Source organism: Balaenoptera acutorostrata, chromosome 19 (genome assembly GCF_949987535.1).
Source record: "Balaenoptera acutorostrata chromosome 19, mBalAcu1.1, whole genome shotgun sequence".
In the NCBI taxonomy this organism is placed as follows: Eukaryota; Metazoa; Chordata; class Mammalia; order Artiodactyla; family Balaenopteridae; genus Balaenoptera; species Balaenoptera acutorostrata.
In genome coordinates this window covers 59510076-59527745 of record NC_080082.1, presented here as the reverse complement: position 1 = coordinate 59527745, position 17670 = coordinate 59510076, and the positions used below count along the sequence as shown (strand labels likewise).

The window sequence follows — 17670 nt, the reverse complement described above, 5'->3', positions numbered from 1 at the left end:
AATGTCTATTAAAACAAGACGTATCCCTGCACCCCACCCACAGACCAGGGTCTCCAAGGTTGCTATAGCCCAGGAGATGAGGCTGACCTGGAGGGTCCTTTGGTTGTGGGCAGTTGGGCAAGATGGAACTGGAGCTTTGGAAACGTTCATTCTGTTGGCCCAGAGGTTCTGACTCCCTGTACTTGTCCCACAGGAATGATTAAGGTTATGCCTGGAGATTTCGTTTGCATTCTCTCTGAGGAATGATGAGCATCTTCTCATGTATTTATTGGCATTTGTGTATCTTCTTTGGTGAAACGTGTTTTCAAGTTTTGGCCGAAGTTTTATTTGGTTATCTCTTGTTACTGAGTTTTGAAGAGTTTTTCTCTGTATTTGGCATTCAAGTCCTGCAAGAGATACGCAAATAACTTCTCCCAGTCTGACCTGTCTTCATCTTTTTAATGGTGGGTGTCTTTAGAAGTGGCAAGTTTTACATTTTTAAGCCAAATATAAGGGATTGTGGTTTCCAGGGGATTATATTGTGCTTTTACATGCAGTCCTGTTAAACTTAAGACTTAAACTCTGGTTTTCAGTTGCTTCTGTAGGCAGCTCTGCTGGTAAGCGGGAGCCCCACGAGGGGTAGGGAACCACCCACTTGCAAAATGATTCTTAAGAGAAAATTTAAGCCACTGTGGTGTCTTAGACATTTTGGAGATGAAGCAAGAGAGAATGGCACAGTGCCCCAAGTTATGATCTGCCCCGTGAACCAACTAGCAAGTACTGCCCACCAGTCCCAAGGGCAGCACGAATCTAGCTTTCTTCCCAGTACAGATGTGCGTACCTGGGTCATACCAGACCCCTCTGCGTGTCATCCTGGCTGACACCGCTGACTGCACATAACCCTCATCAGTAAGATGGGGATGGGGGCCCACCTGGGTCAAGTACTGAGAGGTGACCAAGGGTGCTTATCCCGGGCTGGGTACCCTAATGTTTACCCTTTCAGGGACTCACCCTGACAGATCTAACAAGCCTAGTTTTAATCTTACAAAGCACCAAGAGCTTTCAAATCCCACTTTCTCTAATGCCTAACCACCGTTTACAAAATGTTTTTTCTTGTCCGTTTCTTCACATTAAGCTTGGCCCAGCATGGCAGACTGGAAGAGACTACATGCCCCACAGTGAGGAACTGGTTTGGTTTTAGAATGGTGGCAACTCCATACTTTGCAGCTGAATTAGGGAAGACAACTTTATGCAAACTGGGCAACACCAGGCTCTACAGGTCGTAAATACCAATCCCATAGGCATCTCAAATTCCTTGGCATGTCAATCTCTACAAAGGTCAACTCCTCCACGAAAGGCAGTTTCTAATCCATCATCTGCAGAAAGAGCACAGCCAGTTTTATTCTTCAAAGCCTCCCATCAGCCGAGGGCCTTGCTCCCCTGGGCCTGCCTCTATGGCAGACACACACTGCAAAGACGCCAAATTTCTTTAAAAATAATTTATTAGTTTTGGATCACAAAATATAGGGAAGACACAAGGGCAATGCCTGTGACCCCTTGGGCCGTACTTCCCTTCCATAAACACCTTTTAGAACCCCAGACTCGTGCTGCCCAAGCATTCTCTCACATCCTAACAGCTGCAGAGTATAGTACCTGACCATGTGGGAAGCTTAGACTCCCTGTAGGCGACGTGAGTGGCCCTTCCACTTAGGTCTTCCAGCTCACTTTTGCCAGTATTGCAACAGCACGGGTTGTTCGAACTGTCCATGTCCTAAAACTCTCATGAATGAATAGGTCACAGGCAAATTCTGCCTGCACAGCCCTTACAACTGTCTACGCTTTTAAAAAGGCCTTTCTTAAACAGCAGTGGCTAAGGCCCCTTTGCTATACCCAGTCTTCTAAGCCCCAGGCTGCCTGTGGCACCTGGACGGCAGCCCCTGGGGGTCCCCCACATCCTAGGGTGGCGATGGAGGAAGGGCAGGCCAGGCCAAGCATGAAGAAGAAACGGTCAATTTTATTGGGCTCAGACTAAGAATCCATGGGTCTTGAGGACCTCTGTGAATCGGTCGATTTTCTTCTCTATGTTCTTTTCGGCCTGCTTCCGTAGCCTCTGTGGGGTCAAGGTGACAGGTGGTGGTTAGTGGCTGCTCCCTAGGACTGCCCTTATCCCAGGGGGCCACCCACACCGGGCCTTAGGCAGAGCCTTCCGAGGGCATAACAAAGACCCAAGTCAAGAGTAATCAGCTCCCAGACCCTGCCCCAGAAAGCGTGGTGCCCCTCCAGCCTCAGCCCCGCCCTCACCATGAGCTGCTTCTTTTTCCGGTAGTGGATCTTGGCCTTCTCCTTTCTCTTCTCCTCCAGGGTAGCCGTTACTGCCTGGTACTTCCAGCCAACCTCATGAGCCAGGCGCCCTAGGTAGGCAAACTGCGGGGGAGAGGGAGAAACGAAGCTGTAAGAAAACGAGGCCAGGGTGACTAGGAGAGGGGCGCTGACATCCTGTCCTAGAGGGTCCCAGTCCAGCCATACAACTTTGCAGCAAGCCTGCACTCAAGGGACACAGCCACCCCTGGCAGGGCTCTCTGCTCCTCCTGGCATCAGCTGAGCCATTGGCATTATCGGCACTGCCCACAGTGGCATCCGCAGACCATCGTGAGAAAAAGCCATCATCTGCCAGTCTTAGGGCCCTAGGTGCACCCCCCAGGAAGCCTGGGACCCCAAGGCATCGCTCAGCAGACCCCGGAACTCACCTTCCGTGTAGGCTTCAGACGCACAACCTTGAGGGCGGCAGGAACCACCATCCGCTTTTTCTGTTAGAGAAGGAGAGGGACTTAGAGACCTGGAGTGAGGGACAGACAGGGAAGAAGGCTGGCTGGGGCAGGCGTCTCAGCCAGTGCTGTTTTCACGAGGGTCAAACAATGTAGGTAACTGCAGAACATCACGGACGCCAGACACAAAGATGCCGCTGAGGGAGATGGGTCTTGCTCACCTTGTCATAGGGTGGCGGGATCCCATCAAACACCTTGAGGCGGTCCAGAGCGGCCTGGCCTCGCTTGGTCTTGTGGGGCAGCATGCCTGTGGGCAGAGGACAACAGGCCTGCTCAGTGGGGCATGTGAGGACCCCGCTGCCCCACCTGGGCGGGCAGGTGGGCAGGCAGGCGGCCTCAGATGGTAGTGCATGTGGAGTCATCTCATGGTTGGGAAACTCGAACACGAGTGGGAAGAGTCTTCATCACCGGCCACCCGCCCCATCAGCCCGTGGTCCTCAGGCCCAGCTCACCTCGCACTGTCCTCCAGAAGATGCGGCTGGGGGCTCGGAAGTGGTAGGGGCCACGGGAGGGGTTGGTGTTCATCCGCTTGCGGAGGAATGCCAGGTACTTCACTGGGAAGAGGGGAGAGTGTGTGAGGCCTCAAGAGTCCTCAGGCAGATGGTAACTCCTTCCAACGCAGCACACAACCTTACTTCCGAGGGCGTGTTCAGGAACTCAGACTAACACCTCCCACCACTGGTGGGACTGCTTAGGAGCCCGTGAAAGCGTGAGCCCTAAAGAGGTCCACCCTCTCCAGCCCTCCTCCCAGGTCCTCACTCACACTTGTTTCTATAGAAATTGCCAGAAATGTTGATACCCTCACAGCGCACAACCACCACTTTTCGACCTAGAGGGAATGGAAAATGAGACAATCAAGGAGGTCAAAAGTTAGGAAGCAGGCCCAGTTACTGCTAAGGACCCAGAAAGGAGGCTCCTTCCGTCTCAAACTGCCCACAATGCACAAGGAAGGCATGGAGTCTCCTGCCCCGTGTCACAGAGCAGCAATCGGCGAAGCTGGGCTCATGCTTAAGTTCAATTTGTTAGTCTGACAGAGCCCAGAGCCCCCAACCTGGGAGGGGAGGAGGCTGGCAGGTCTCAGAGCGGTGCATGGGGTTGATCTCATGGTCGTTAGACTCAAACGAAAGATGGTGATTTTTGCTCATCACTGACCTTGAGGCTCGTGTCTGGGGGAGCTATGCGCAGGGGGCAGACTTACCCAGAAGCACCTGCTTAGCCACGATGGCTGCCAGGCGGCCCAGGAGATGGCCTCGGCCATCGAGAACCAGGACCTGTTGGAAATAGGTTGAGAGGGCTCAGAGGCACCCACAGCTTTGACTCCCCACCTCAAACAATCATTCCTCCCTACTTGTTCATTTCACCTACCTTCCAGGGTACCTGTTAACCAAGTACGAGACCCAGAAACTAGGACCTAAGGCTCACTTTACAGACAAAGCCAAGAGAGCAAGTGACTGACTCAGAATTTCAGTAAGTGGAATAAGATACCAAAGGACTCCCCTCACATCTCAGCTGCCTGAAGGGCAAGAATCTTTATGCCCAGATTATGCTTGACAGTCAGCAAATGAGCTACAATCTGAATCCAGACTGGCAATACTGATCCTCCAGGCAGAAAAACCTGTGATCTGGATACAAGCTGCAGAATCTCGACAGAATCTGATTCTGTCCTGGTCTCAGATACTTTTCTAGCATGAAGGTTCAGAGCGGATGAAGCTACGAAGGGTAGTCTAAAGCCCTGGCTGGCTCTGGTATTGACTAGATTTGCATCCTCCGGCGAACTGCTCAAACGCCAATCCTCAACTTCTTGTCAAGTGTAGAAGTCCCAAGTCTTTACCAAGGGCTTGCTATACATGTTATGATTGTTGGAAGCCGGTGCAAAAGGCCACAAAATCTAAAACCAGACTTCCTGACAACATAACTTTGGTCAAAACCCTTCAAATCTCCAGTATCTGTTTCAGGAACACTATGATAAATTAACTGAATTACACAAAATACAAGGCAAACGGTACCAAGCGCCGTAAATGCAGGGACACAGGTTCGGAGAACTCTACCACTTGCCTGGCCCCAAACGTGGTTTTCCTTCCTGAACCACCGACCCATCACAGGCACACCCCTTCCAGAGGCATCCTTTCCTTTATATCGAATAGGTTACACAAGAAGACTGGGCAAAGTCAGAATTAAGTTTCTGTTGCCCTCCTTGAGGGCCTCCAGGTCGTTAAGGACAAACAATATCCCAGGGCTGTGAACATTTCATCACAATCCTGTTTCCAGCACCAGCAGACCTTTAGACTTCCTCGACCCCCCAGAAAAAGGAAAACAACAATTCGTGCCTGCATGCCCTGCAGGCAGGAGCTCTCTCGACCCACTGCAAAAATTTCGCGCTAAAATACCCACAGCTGCAGGGGAACCCTGATGCGCACTCCCACGAGGCCGAAACAACCCGCGCCTTGGGCAGGGCGGAAATACCCTCCATTTTGGCCAATCCTCGGCTTCTCTTCGTCCCCTGGCCGCGCAGCTGCCTTCTGCGTGCCTCCCCACCGCTGAGGACACACTGGCCCAATTCGGCCAAGGCCCGGCCAAAATCAAGGTAAATCAGGCCTAGTTTTAAAATAACTTTCCTTGTGCTGGAAGCCCCGATCACTACCCCCTGGGCGAAAAATGATGCCGCATTCTAGCCAGCCCAGAACGTAAAAACCGTTTTATATTTCCGTTTTGGGTTCCTCTTACCCCGAAAGCTTTCTGTTTTGCTCAGTTGTCGATCTTAAGTTCCACAGTACACTTACGAGAGGAAAGAGGTCCAACCCCGGTCCGGTCTCGACCCCACCCGGCCCCACACCGCTCCGGCCCGCGCAGAGCCTGTACCTGTCCCTCCGCCATCTTCGGCAGCCGCCTGGGAAAGAAGGAACCTTAACCGCAGGGTTTCTTATCCCTTGAAACAGGGGCGGAGGAAGTGACGCAACACGGGCGCTTTCCGTCTTTTCATTGGCCAGAGTGCCTTGCGCGTGCGCAGAAAGGCCCACTGGAAGGCGGGTCATCTTTTGACTGTCCAATCAGTATCGTTTCTATCGAACCTAGGCGGCCATGGCTGTGCCGGGCGAGATCACGTGGGGTAGGAGGGGGCTCTGCGGGGGCGGGGCTGTTCAGCCTCTGTTGCCGTATTTAGGAGGGGCTGGTAATCCTCGCGCGAGTTGCTCGCCGTGTTTGCGGTGGGGCGCGGGCGAGAAGGCAGGAGGAGAAGCGCTCTTACCCCCTAAAGCGATATCACGTGTAGGCCCACAGCGGGCAACGAGTCTTGCCCTTTAGCGCTCAGTCTAGGCTTAGAGATCTGGTTTTCGGTGCCTGTCCGGCTTCCTTGTGATCTGGCTAAATCCCTGGCCGTGTATGGGCCTCAGTGTCCTCACCTGTCAAAAAGGTGGAGATCGTCTTCCCTATGAGATCTAACGTATGAAGGAATGACTTCTAGATGCCTGAGTGTTCCCCAAAGGAGCTTCTCACTTTCTGGACAAAGCCTTTGCTTTGGCGGTGCCCCTTGACTGGGATGCCCTCCCCTCCACCCCCACCTTCTAAAATCTAGCTTGAGTCCTTCTCTCTAGAGAGCCTCCCTGTTATCTCAGGCTGGCTCAGGTACATCCTCGGGGCTCCCACAGTACCTATGCTACCTCCATTAGAGCGTGTGTCATCCTGTACTGGGGCTCTCTGGGGCCCCTGTCTTCTCACCCATGGACCAGGAACCCTGAGAGGGTGGGGCTGGTTCTCACTCACGTCTGGGTCCCAGCCTTGCCCTGAACTGGCCCTGGGGCCCAGGAGGCCTCAGAAAATAGGTATTGAATGAAACACTGCATTAAGTGAAAAACCAAGACCCAAACCCAAACTGCCCCATCCACTCACCCTGTCCCGTCCACAGACAGGCCTGGCCAGAGCTGGTAGAAAAGGATGATTTATATACAATTTCCTGGGGACAAGGGCTTTGTACAGAGGGGGGAGGGTGAGGCCGGGGCCGCTGCTTGGTGCTGGCGTTGCCTCCATCCTGGGCAGACAGTGACAGGAGCAATGTGGCCAAGGAAAGGACCAGTTTCTAGCTGACTTCCTCCAAGTTCCGACTCTGTGTCCTCGGGCAGGTGACTCCTCTCTCTGGGCCTCAGTGTCCTCCTCTGTAAAATGGGATGATAGATGACTCACTGGGCTGTTTGAGGCTCCGTGGACAGAGGAGAGGAAAGCACCAAGCTCAGGGCTTGGCATAGTCTCAATGCCAAAACCAACTCCATTCACCCTGAATGCTCACTATGTGTTTGGGCATCGCTGGCCAAGAGAAGTAACTCTCTGCAACCATGAGAGATCTGCGCTCTCCAGGACAGCTGTGATACCAGCCACATGTGAGTACTGGGCACTGTAAATGTGGCCAGCAAAACTGAGAAACTGAGTTTTTCATTTTACCTAATTTAAACTTAAATGGTGTGGTTATTGGGAGAGTGGGAAAACAGGGTGTGAACAGGGACAAGGGTAGGAGGAAAACTTCTCAATTGAAAATTGTATCTCGGGGACTTCCCTGGTGGCGCAGTGGTTAGAAGTCCGCCTACCGGGCTTCCCTGGTGGCGCAGTGGTTGGGAGTCTGCCTGCTAATGCAGGGGACACGGGTTCTAGCCCTGGTCTGGGAAGATCCCACATGCCACGGAGCAGCTGGGCCCGTGAGCCACAACTACTGAGCCTGCGCGTCTGGAGCCTGTGCCCCGCAACGGGAGGGGCCGCGATAGTGAGAGGCCCACGCACCGCGATGAAGAGCGGTCCCTGCACCGCGATGAAGAGTGGCCCCCACTTGCCGTAACTAGAGAAAGCCCTCGCAAGAACCGAAGACCCAATACAGCCAAAAATAAAAGAAATAAATAAATAAAGTAGCTATAAAAAAAAAAAAAAAAAAAAAAAAAGAAGTCCGCCTACCAATGCAGGGGACACGGATTCGAGCCCTGATCCGGGAAGATCCCATATGCCGCAGAGCTATTAAGCTCGTGCACCACAAGTACTGAGCCTGCGCTCTAGAGCCTGTGCTCTGCAATGAGAAGTCCTCGCACCACAACAAAGAGTAGCCCCCGCTCACCACAACTAGAGAAAGCCCGTGCATAGCAACGAAGACCCAATGCAGCCAAAAAAAAAAAAAAAAAAAGTACTCCCCAAAACAAATGCTGACATGAAAGATCATTTAATTTAGAAATTGTTCCGTGATCCAGTTACTGGAAAACTTCTGTAGGTTTCAAAGAACTTGAGTATACGAATCTACTTATGCAGCTGTAAATTTCATGGAATCTAAATAATGATCAAATATTTCTGATAAAAATTTCGCATATGCATTGCGATGTGCTGTGAGTGTAGCATACACACTACATTCTGAAGACTTGGTATGAAAAAAAGAATGTAAAAATATCTCATTGATAATTTTTTAAAGTATTGATTACATGTTGAGATGACAACATTTTGGATACACAGGGTGAAATAAAATACATTCTTTTTTTTGGCCACGCCACTGGGCTTACAGGATCTTAGTTCCCCGACCAAGAATCAAACCCGTGACCCCTGCAGTGGAAGCACAGAGTCCTAACCACTGGACCACCAGGGGATTCCCTAAAATATATTCTTTATACTAACCTGCTTATTTTTACTTTAAAAAAAGATTCAGCTACTAGAAAATTTAAAATCACATGTGTGGCTTATATTCTATTTCCTTGGACAGCATTGCTCAAAGGGTTTTTCGTGGTCACTTCCCTTAACCTCTCAACAATTCTATGGTAGAAGGATTATTATTAGAGTCTTTTGTACAGATAAGGAAACTGAGGCAGAAGAGTGAAAGGCACAGAAGCTGGAATCAGAAGGCCCGGAGTCAAATCTTGGCTCTGTCACTCACGAGCTGTGTGACTTTTGGCAAATGATTTACCTCTCTGGGCCTTGGTTTCCGCCTCTGTGAAATGGGGATAAGAATGGCACCAGCTTCTCAATTAAGTGAGTTAATTTGTAGAAAGCTCCAGCACAAGACCTGAGACACTGAGGCACTCTACGTGTGAGCCATTGATGCCAGATGTTTCTTGTTAGATCCCTCTGAGCACATTGGGAACCTGGGCCCTCCACTCCTTCCTCCCTCGGGGCACCACCCACCTTCTGCCCCCAGACTGGTTCCCAAGTTTGCCTCTGGGGCTTCCTCTTCCTGCTGCCCTAGGTGAGAAGTCCCAGCTCCCTTACCTCGACTTTGAGGCCTAGATGTTGCTGTGCCACTTTAAATCCCCCACCCACCCACCCCAGGCTGGGCGAAGTTGCTAGAACACCCTGACCTTTTTCACACCAGGAGGGCTTTGCAGAGGCGGTCCCCTCTGCCTGCTCCAGGAGGCCGCTCTCTCCTGGCTTGCAGACTCCTGTATCCAAATACCTCCCCGGAGGTTGGGGTGGGTGGTGTCCTCATGTCCGCAGGTCCCCACTGAGCTCACTGTCTTTCCCAAATCTCCCTCCTCCCCCCAGGTTCCCCACTGGGCCAGACCCAGCGTCCTCTGCTTGCGCCACCTCCCCTTCCTCCTTCCTCCCACCCCCCACCAAGCCTGTCAGTCTCCAGCCCCATCCCTCCCGATGATCCCTGACCCCTGACTCTGCCCGTCCCCTCCTCTCCGTCCCCGTGGTCTGGCCCTGGCTCAGGCCTGGTCCTCTCTCCCTGGACCCTCGCCCAGCAGCCTCCACTTTGGCCTCCAGTCTGCTGTCTGTTCCAGTCTGTCCCCCTCTATGGCCCCAGAAGGGTCTTCTTGCATCCGGACTGACACACACCTTCCCTGCTCAAGGCCCCCCTCCACACAGGCCACCCACACCAACACCAAGTCCAGGGTCCTCAGCTTGATGAGGAGTCAGTGCTCCAGGCAGGGCACCTATGGCCCCCAAAGGATCAGCTGACTCCGGCCATGCCCTCTGCCCACCCCACTGGCTCACCCGCTCCCCAGGGTAAGGCATCCTCTGTCTCTTCCTTCGCCAGTGCAGGCACCAGGCAGCGGCCAGCAGCAGGAGGGCCACGGGCAGCAGCAGCAGCAGCAAGAGGAGCAGAAGAGGGGCCTGCGGGGCCGGCAGGGATGTGGCCCCCAAGGCCCCGGGACTCCTTGGGGGCAGCAGGGTGGAGGAGTCTGCCAGGAGAGAGGAGGCTGGGTGACTGAGAAGAAGGGCCAGGCCAGGGAAGGGAAAAAAAGGCCTGCCTGGTCCTGCTGTGTGACCTCGGGTGGGCTGCTCACTTCTCTGGGCCTCAGTCACCTCATCCATAAAATGGGGATAATTATTGTGTCAACTTCATAAGGTTGTCACAAAGATTAAACGCGTGAATATACCGAAAGTGCTTAGAACAGTGTCTAGCACGTAGTAAGGCTGAATTTTATTTATTTTTTAAAGCCACTAATAACTCTTTATTTCAAATATATCATTTTTCTTTTTTTTTCTTTTTGCCCGCACGGCATGTGGGATCTTAGTTCCCCGACCAGGGCTCGAACCCAGGCCCCTGCCAGTGGAAGTGTGGAAGTCCTAACCAGTGGACCTCCAGGGAATTCCCTACATTTTATTTTATAAAGGGACAAATGTGTGTCTAGTGCTTATGTATCGATTTGCTTACTTGTCTTCTTCCCCCAATAGTCTATGAGCTACATGAGGGTGACAGGAGCCTTATTGCCAGAACCTACTACTTAGTGCTCACGAAATAATAGTTTAATTTACATAAAGTAAATATCTGAGTGGATGAATGGACAGATAATAGAACAATGAAAGATACAATGTGTGAAGCTATGATGGCTCACAAGGCCCCACTTGATCTGGCCCCCTTTGTTCCTTCTGAACCCTCACCCCCCACCTTCTCCCCTTTGCTTACTTGGCCTCAGCCACTGGGGCCTCCTCATGATTCCTTAAACGGGTAGGCAGGTTTCTGCCTCAGGGCCTTTGCACTGGCTGTTCCCTTGTCAACTTTCAGTGACTTTCCAGTCAACCACCTCAGCCCATGATTCCATCACCCTGTTTTAATTTGCCTGCATGGGGCTCGTTACACTCAGATATTTTCCTGATTAATTATATGTTTACATGTTTATCCTCTGTCTCCTTTATTAGCAGGTCAGCCTCCCATGGACATGGACTTGATCTTGTTTTGTGCTGTGTCTCCAATGCCAGGCACCAGGGAGATGGTTAATAAAAGTTGGTTGAATGAATGATTAGTGATACATGTAAATACAAATGACAACGTTAAATATAAATGACTAGGACTTCTCTGGTGGCGCAGTGGTTAAGAATCCGCCTGCCAATGCAGGGGACACGGGTTCGATCCCTGGTCCGGGAAGATCCCACATGCCACGGAGCAACTAAGCCCATGCACCACAACTACTGAGCCTGCGCTCTAGAGCCCGAGAGCCACAACTACTGAGCCCGCGCAGCACGGCTACTGAAACCCACGCACCTAGAGCCTGTGCTCCGCAACAGGAGAAGCCACCGCAATGAGAAGCCCGCGCACCACAATGAAGAGTAGCCCCCGCTCGCCACAACTAGAGAAAGCCCGCGCCAGCAACGAAGACCCCATGCAGCCAAAAATAAATACACAAACAAACAAATAATTTATATATCTATAAATGACTAAACGATTGGAAATGCAGGAAGAAATTGAGAAGAATATAATTAGAGTGGGAGGTTTTCTTATGTCCCCCCACGGCTTGTGGGATCTGACCAGGGATGGAACCCATGCCCCCTGCAGTGGAAGCATGGAGTCCTAACCACTGGACTGCCAGGCAAGTTCCTAGAGCGGAAGGTTTTTAACCATCCCTCTCAGAACTTGACAGATCTTGTAGAAAAATATAACAAAGTCAGAAAGTCTCTGAATAATACCAAGATAAGGTTGATAGAATATATACACACTGATTCAATCCTGATCATACCAAAAAAAAAAAAAATCTATTATTTTCCTAAGTCCTTGTTCAGTTACAAAACTGATTATATACTTGGCCATAAAGGAAAACTTAATAAACTGAACAAGTTAAGTTTTCACAGGGCGTGGTCTCTCGTCATATTCCAATAAAGTTATTTCACTTTGAAACTTTTTTTTTTTTTGGCCGCACCACGTGTCTTGCAGGATCTTAGTTCCCTGACCAGGGACTGAACCTGTGCCCTTGGCGGCAAAAGCTCAGAGTCCTAACCACGGGACCTCTAGGGAATTCCCCACTTTGAAACTTTAGGGCTGGTCCATCCAATATGGCGGCCACTCGCCTCATGTGGCGACTAAATATGTGACCTGCGGCCAATCTGAACTGAGATGTGCTGTCCGTGTAAAATACACACCAAGTCTTAAAGACTTAGTAGGGAAAAAAGGATGTGAAATACCTCATTAAGTAATTTTTAAAAATATTGATTATGTGTTGAAATGATATTATCTTGGGTTAAAATATATTGGGTTAAATAAAAAATATTGAGTTGGTAAAATGTGTGGTTTAGGGACTTCCCTGGTGGTCCAGCGGTTAGGACGGTGAGCTCTCACTGCCGAGGGCCCTGGTTCGATCCCTGATCAGGGAACTAAAATCTCACAAGTTGCGGGGCGTGGCCCCCCCCCCCAAAATTTGTGATTTAATATTATTTTAAAAATTATAAAATTATGAGAATTAAATTCAAGGGACTTCCCTGGTGGTCCAGTGGTTAAGACTCCACTAAATAAATAAATAAATTCAATAACATCACGGAATTCCCAGGCGGTCCAGTGGTTAGGACTACACACTTCCACTGCAGGTGGCACGGGTTTGATCCCTGGCTGGGGAACAAAGATCCCGCAAGCCATGCAGCACAGCCAAAAAAAAAAAAAATAATAATAATAATAAATTCAATAACATCATTATAGAGAACAGATTACTGGTTGACAGGGGTTAGGATGGGAGTTTTAGGATGAGATCTAGTTGCACAAACTCACATGTGGTTACACAAAGCTACATGTGTGATAAAATTACATAGACACACATACATACACACACACACACTCTCTCTTTTAGGGGTTGAATGTGTCCCTCAAAATTCATATGATGAAATCCTAGCCCACAGTACCTCAGAATGTGCCCTTATTTGGAGATCAGGTCTGCAAAGAGGTGATCAAGTTAAAATGAGGTTGTTAATGGTGGGCCCTAATCCAATATGACTGGTATCCTTATAAGAAGGGGAAATCTAGACACAGAGATATGCATAGGGGGAGAGTGCCATGTGAACATGAAAATGGCCATCTATAAGCCAAGGAGAGAGACCTGAAACAGATCCTTCCCTCACAGCCCTCAGAAGAAGCTAGTCCTACTGACACCTCAATTTCCCAACTGTAAGAAGATAAACTTCTGCTGCTTCAATAAACTAGTTGGTGGTACTTTGTTACAGCAGCTGTAACAAACTAATACTCACACACATGCATGCATGCATATATAACTGGTAAACTCTGAATAAACTCTGTGGATTGTACCCATGTCAATTTCTTGGTTTTGACATTGTGCTATAATTAATGTTACCAAGCAAAAGGTACCACTGGGGAGGCTGGGTGAAGGGTGTGCAGGACCTCCCTGTACAGATTCTATGCCCCTTTCCTTTGAATCTGTAATTATCCCAACATAAAAAAGTTTAAAAAATAAATCCACCAATAACATGCTAAAAAATAACAAACATTAAGAATCCTGAAAAATAAATGAATTAACCTTTTTTCTTTTTAACTTTTTTAAACACAGCTACAACAAAATTTACACTCAAACATGTGACTCTATTTCTATGGTATAGAGCTACCTCAGAGAAACAGGCAGGGATGGTTATTCCCTTCTCAGAGATGGGTAAACTGAGGCCCAGAGGGGGATGACAGGCCCAAAGTCACACAGCCCAAAGGAGCACGGTGGGGTCTGGGGAGCCCTGAGTGGAAGGGGTGAGGGCCTAGTGAAGGTGGGAGAGGAGGGGGTGGGGCGGTGGGCTATGGGGCGCTGGGCACCTTTACCCGGCTGACACTGCAGCTCCAGGCACCTGGAGAAATTCCGGCGGGTGATCCAGGGCTTCAAGGCCACCAGCTGCTGGGAAGTGTCCTGCAGGAGGTGGGAGATGTTGGCCTGGACGAAGCGAAGACAGCTGGGGAGGGGCTGGGGGCAGGGGAGGGAGACGTCACCACGGCATCACCCCCAGCGTCACCTCAGGTCAAGGGCAAGGCCTGGGTCTCACAGAGAGTTTGGAGCCTTGCTCCCCCAGGTTGCTAGGGGGAAGCCTCCTTAGCAATGTCTAGCAATGCGGTCCAGTCAGACCTGGATCAGGAGGGAGTTTAGATCCCCTCCTTCTCCGGGTTGCTAGGGGTGAGAACCCCTTAGCAACATCCTTCAACAGGGCCTGAGAAACAAACTTAGAATTGGTGCATTGGGCTCAGACCCCTGGCCATCCTCCAGTACTTAGAGAATTGTCACTTCCCAGCACTGAGGGCCCCCAGCAGGGCTGGACTTCCAGCTCCACCTCCCTCAGGCTGCTCAGGTCAAAGGAAATCTCCAGTAAGGCCTAGCAGACCTTTGCTTCCAATCCCTAGGAAAGCATCACACTCCCCTCACTCGTTCCCAAAGTTCAGGGCTGACCTGGAAGGCACATGAGGTGACGAAGTGTATCTCGGTGTTGACAGCCTCCAGCAGTTTCCCCATCTGGGACCCAGCCACGGTCTTGAGCCGTCCCATCCAGCGCTGGGCCAGGACCAGACGCCAGAAAGCCCCACAGAGCTCGTCCTGGGGAGAGACCACCCAGGCTCTGGGTCCCGTGGGCGGAGGGGGCAGGGGGCTTAACTGGTGGGGCTGGGGGCCGGGACTCCAGGGTCCCGGGGGAGGAGGGGGCCGGGTCAGCACACTAGCCTGGCTCCCTGAGGGGTGGTGAATCTTGAATCTCTCCTTCCCACCTCCATCCCGGGCCCCTCCCATCTGTGACTCACGTCCTGCAGGTTGGAGGCAACAGTGACTGGGTAATCTTGAAGCAGGTAGTCAGACTGAGGGAGAAAACAGGGTCAGGCCTGGCTGCAGACAGGAGGAAAGAGAGCTATGGGGACCCGGGGGCGGGGGGACAGGGACCCAGAGAGAAGGTGGCAGGGACCCAGGGTAGGGAGATGGGGACCCAGAGAGAGGGGTACAGAGACCCGGAGGGGGCGGGGACCCAGAGAGAGGGGGACAGGGACCTAGGGAGAAGGGGGCGGGGACCCAGGGTGGGGAGATGGGGACCCAGAGAGAGGGGTACAGAGACCCGGGCGGGGCGGGTACCCAGAGAGAGGGGGACAGAGACCCGGAGGGGACGGGGACCCAGAGAGAGGGGGACGGGGACCCAGAGAGAGGGGGACGGGGACCCAGAGTGGGGAGACAGGGAGCCACAGAGACCTAGACAGGGGGAACTCAAACCCAGAGACAGAACCTCGGCCTCGGATTTGGAGCAGGGACGCTCACCAGCTTGCCGATGGTGCTGGTGAAGGTGGAGGAGATGGGGCTGTGGGGGAAGGAGCAGTCCGGGGTCCCGCGGAGGCCGGGGCTCAGCAGCAGCAAGAGCAGCAGGGAGGTCTGCGGGCGGCGCGGAGTGAGGGCCCCACTGGCTCCACGCCCGCCCCCCTCCCTCGTCGAGGCTGCCCCCTCCAGCCCCCTTTTCTCTCTTCCCTCTTTCTCCTTTCCAACTCTTCCACTTCTCGGCTCCTCCTCCTCTTGGCTCCTGTGTGCCCACCTCTGACATCTTTCCTGTATCTCTTTCTGCCTCTGGTCGGGTGCTGACCAGGTTTCACCCTCCTCTGCCCCATCTGTTTCGCCCCCCATCTCCCTACCTCGACCCATCTCTCTCCACTTCTGCTCACTTCTGCCCAGGATTTTCTCATCTCTGTCCATCCCTCTGCCCCTCCATGCTCATCTCTCCTGTTTCTCCCTCGATCTGGGTCCCATCTTTCCCACTTGTACCCACCTCCCTGTTTCTTCCCCCGACCCTTACCCATCTCCCCCAACCCCTGTCCATCTCCCCCACCCCTGTCCATCTCCCCGCAACTCTGTCCATCTCCTCCCAACTCTGTCCATCTCCCCCACCCCGTCCATCTCCCCCCAACTCTGTCCATCTCCCCTCTCAGCTCTGCCCATCTGGACACCACTCCTCCTTTCCCCCACCTTAACCCCCAGGGATACGCACAGTTGGGCTCCAGGCTGGCGCCAGCACTATCATTTCGGCCCGGGGCCCCTCATGCCTGTGGCCGGATCTTGGAAGGGACAGAAGAGCGAGTCTTGGACCCCCGCACCCCAGCCCCTTCCTTGCCCGCCCCTCCCGCCCCTTCACCTCCCCGCCCCTCCGCCCCTCCCTCGGTCCTTTGATGTGGCTAAGTTTCCGCCTCCTACTCTATAGAGCTTCCTGCGTGAAGCACGGTTATGGTGAAAACTCCTCATCTCCCCTTCTAAGAACCCCGACGTCCGGTGCCCGCAACCCTCCCCAGGCCAGGGACCCAGGAACCCGACCCCCACGCCTCTCCGCTCAGCCCCAAGAGGGGGATCCCGGCCCCGCCCTTCGGGGACCAGGAGCCCATTTCTCCTCACGCACCAGGCTTGCCCCAGCTGGGTGTGGAAGGGGCCACGCCGGGTGACAGCCGGAGATCGAAAGTGAAAGGAAATATTGGGGGGAGATAGTGAGCTGGGCGGGTGGGGATCGGGCTGGTGCAAGGGGCGCCACCTGGTGGTGACAGTGGCAGCTGACGCCCCAAAGGGCGCCTCAGTGGGACTCCCGCTCAAGCGGGCTGAGGTTGTGTTGTTCCCTGGGGGGGGGGGGGGGGGGGCGGGGGGGGACACAGTGAATGGAGAGCTGCGGTTCCAACGTGGATCTGTCTCTAGCTAGAGCTAATCACCCAGGGCCAGGAGGAAGTCACCCCGAGCCCTTCATCTTTGCCTTGAAGTCTCAGCCCCAGCCCCCAACCCCGGTCACCTTCCACATCGAGGTAAGTGACAGCTCCATCATTCCAGGTCTTCAGGCCCAAAGGCATGGAGGGGACTTGTGACTCTGTTTGCCTCTCACTGTCCACTGACAGTCCAGTCCGTCAGCAAAGTTGTTGGCTGACCATCAAAATGTATCCAGAATCCGACCACCTCTCATCACCCCCACTGCCGCCACCATCACACGCCTGAATATCACTGTTCCCTACTCACCTCATCAGCTTCCCTGCCTCAGCCCTCACCTGCCACAGCCTGTTCTCCATATGCAGCCAGAGGGAGCCTGTGAAGACCTAAGTCCCCTCACGTCCCTCCTCTGCTCCAACGCCACCGCCCACCCCCGTACCTGCCACAAAAGTCCAAGTCCTCACTGTGGCCTAAACAGACCTGCAGGATCTGGCCCTGTCCCCTGTCTCCTCTCTCCTCCCTCCTCGCTCAAATCCAGCCAAGCTGGCCTAAGGCAGGCACGCTCCTGGCCCAGGGCCTTTGCACTGGCTGTTCTCTCAGCCTGGAATGCCCTTCCCCCAGATACCCACATGGCTCAACCTGATCTCATTCAGGTCTTTGCTCAAATACACAAGGCAAAGCCTTCCCCAACCGCCCTTTTTCAAGTTGCACCCCGCTCCCAGCACTCCCACTCATCCCTGCTTTGCTCTCTCCCTCGTCACTCATGACCTTCTGACACACCATTGCCGTTTACTTTTCTTTATTGTCAGTTGTCCCTATGAGGACGTCAGCTCTGGGAGGACCACGGTGAGTATCCGCTTACCCTGCTGGATCTCCAGTACCAAGAACTGTGCGTGGCTCACGGAAAGTGCTCGATCAATATTTGTTAAATGAATGACCAAGTGGATCCTGGCCCTTCGGCATTGTTGTGGTATATCGGAGAATGCATCTGGTGTCCGGCTGTTTCCTGGGAG

At 52.6% G+C, this 17670-nt stretch overlaps 2 protein-coding genes and 4 non-coding genes across 12 annotated transcripts; all 6 read right to left on the bottom strand.

Annotated features, from left to right (window-relative positions):
* Positions 1–1973: 1973 nt before the first annotated feature.
* Positions 1974–5759, bottom strand: RPL13A (ribosomal protein L13a). Of its 2 annotated transcripts, none has more exons than XM_007168302.3 (8): positions 5664–5759; positions 4003–4075; positions 3568–3633; positions 3257–3358; positions 2966–3051; positions 2727–2786; positions 2281–2403; positions 1974–2089 (listed from the first exon to the last, which is right to left on the bottom strand). In XM_007168302.3, the coding sequence occupies exons 1-8, from the start codon at positions 5676–5678 to the stop codon at positions 2003–2005; spliced, it is 612 nt and encodes a 203-aa protein (XP_007168364.1). In that variant the 5' UTR covers positions 5679–5759; the 3' UTR covers positions 1974–2002. The 2 variants fall into 2 exon arrangements, with proteins under 2 accessions (XP_007168364.1, XP_057389839.1); XM_057533856.1 differs by lacking the exon at positions 5664–5759 and adding an exon at positions 5529–5552.
* LOC114236116 (small nucleolar RNA SNORD35) lies at positions 2565–2651 on the bottom strand. The gene has a single exon (XR_003622141.1). It is a non-coding gene; the product is annotated as a small nucleolar RNA SNORD35 (small nucleolar RNA).
* On the bottom strand, positions 2856–2926 carry LOC114236115 (small nucleolar RNA SNORD34). The gene has a single exon (XR_003622140.2). It is a non-coding gene; the product is annotated as a small nucleolar RNA SNORD34 (small nucleolar RNA).
* Positions 3135–3219, bottom strand: LOC114236113 (small nucleolar RNA Z195/SNORD33/SNORD32 family). Its single transcript, XR_003622138.1, has one exon. It is a non-coding gene; the product is annotated as a small nucleolar RNA Z195/SNORD33/SNORD32 family (small nucleolar RNA).
* LOC114236114 (small nucleolar RNA Z195/SNORD33/SNORD32 family) lies at positions 3876–3959 on the bottom strand. The gene has a single exon (XR_003622139.1). It is a non-coding gene; the product is annotated as a small nucleolar RNA Z195/SNORD33/SNORD32 family (small nucleolar RNA).
* A 948-nt stretch (positions 5760–6707) lies between the features above and the next one.
* On the bottom strand, positions 6708–16629 carry FLT3LG (fms related receptor tyrosine kinase 3 ligand). Of its 6 annotated transcripts, none has more exons than XM_007168300.2 (8): positions 16368–16629; positions 15966–16032; positions 15248–15358; positions 14746–14799; positions 14402–14545; positions 13780–13870; positions 9756–9943; positions 6708–6952 (listed from the first exon to the last, which is right to left on the bottom strand). In XM_007168300.2, the coding sequence occupies exons 2-8, from the start codon at positions 15996–15998 to the stop codon at positions 6740–6742; spliced, it is 834 nt and encodes a 277-aa protein (XP_007168362.2). In that variant the 5' UTR covers positions 15999–16032; positions 16368–16629; the 3' UTR covers positions 6708–6739. The 6 variants fall into 6 exon arrangements, with proteins under 6 accessions (XP_007168362.2, XP_057389833.1, XP_057389832.1 ...); XM_057533849.1 differs by lacking the exon at positions 16368–16629 and adding an exon at positions 16169–16283 and having other exon boundaries at positions 6709–6952; positions 13780–13924; XM_007168298.2 differs by having other exon boundaries at positions 6710–6952; positions 13780–13924.
* Positions 16630–17670: the final 1041 nt, after the last annotated feature.

What these genes read in the sequence shown, in the direction of transcription:
- RPL13A (XM_007168302.3), bottom strand. An exon ending in CAATTTCTATAGAAACAAGT is followed by an intron (nt 3,359 to 3,567) that starts GTGAGTGAGGAC and finishes CCCTCTTCCCAG; the next exon opens with TGAAGTACCTGGCATTCCTC. An exon ending in GTCTGAAGCCTACACGGAAG is followed by an intron (nt 2,404 to 2,726) that starts GTGAGTTCCGGG and finishes TCTCCCCCGCAG; the next exon opens with TTTGCCTACCTAGGGCGCCT.
- FLT3LG (XM_007168298.2), bottom strand. Translation starts at nt 15,998, where the DNA reads ATGATAGTGCTGGCGCCAGCCTGGAGCCCAACT. An exon ending in CCAGCACCATCGGCAAGCTG is followed by an intron (nt 14,800 to 15,247) that starts GTGAGCGTCCCT and finishes TTTCTCCCTCAG; the next exon opens with TCTGACTACCTGCTTCAAGA. An exon ending in TCACCTCATGTGCCTTCCAG is followed by an intron (nt 13,925 to 14,401) that starts GTCAGCCCTGAA and finishes CCCTGCCCCCAG; the next exon opens with CCCCTCCCCAGCTGTCTTCG.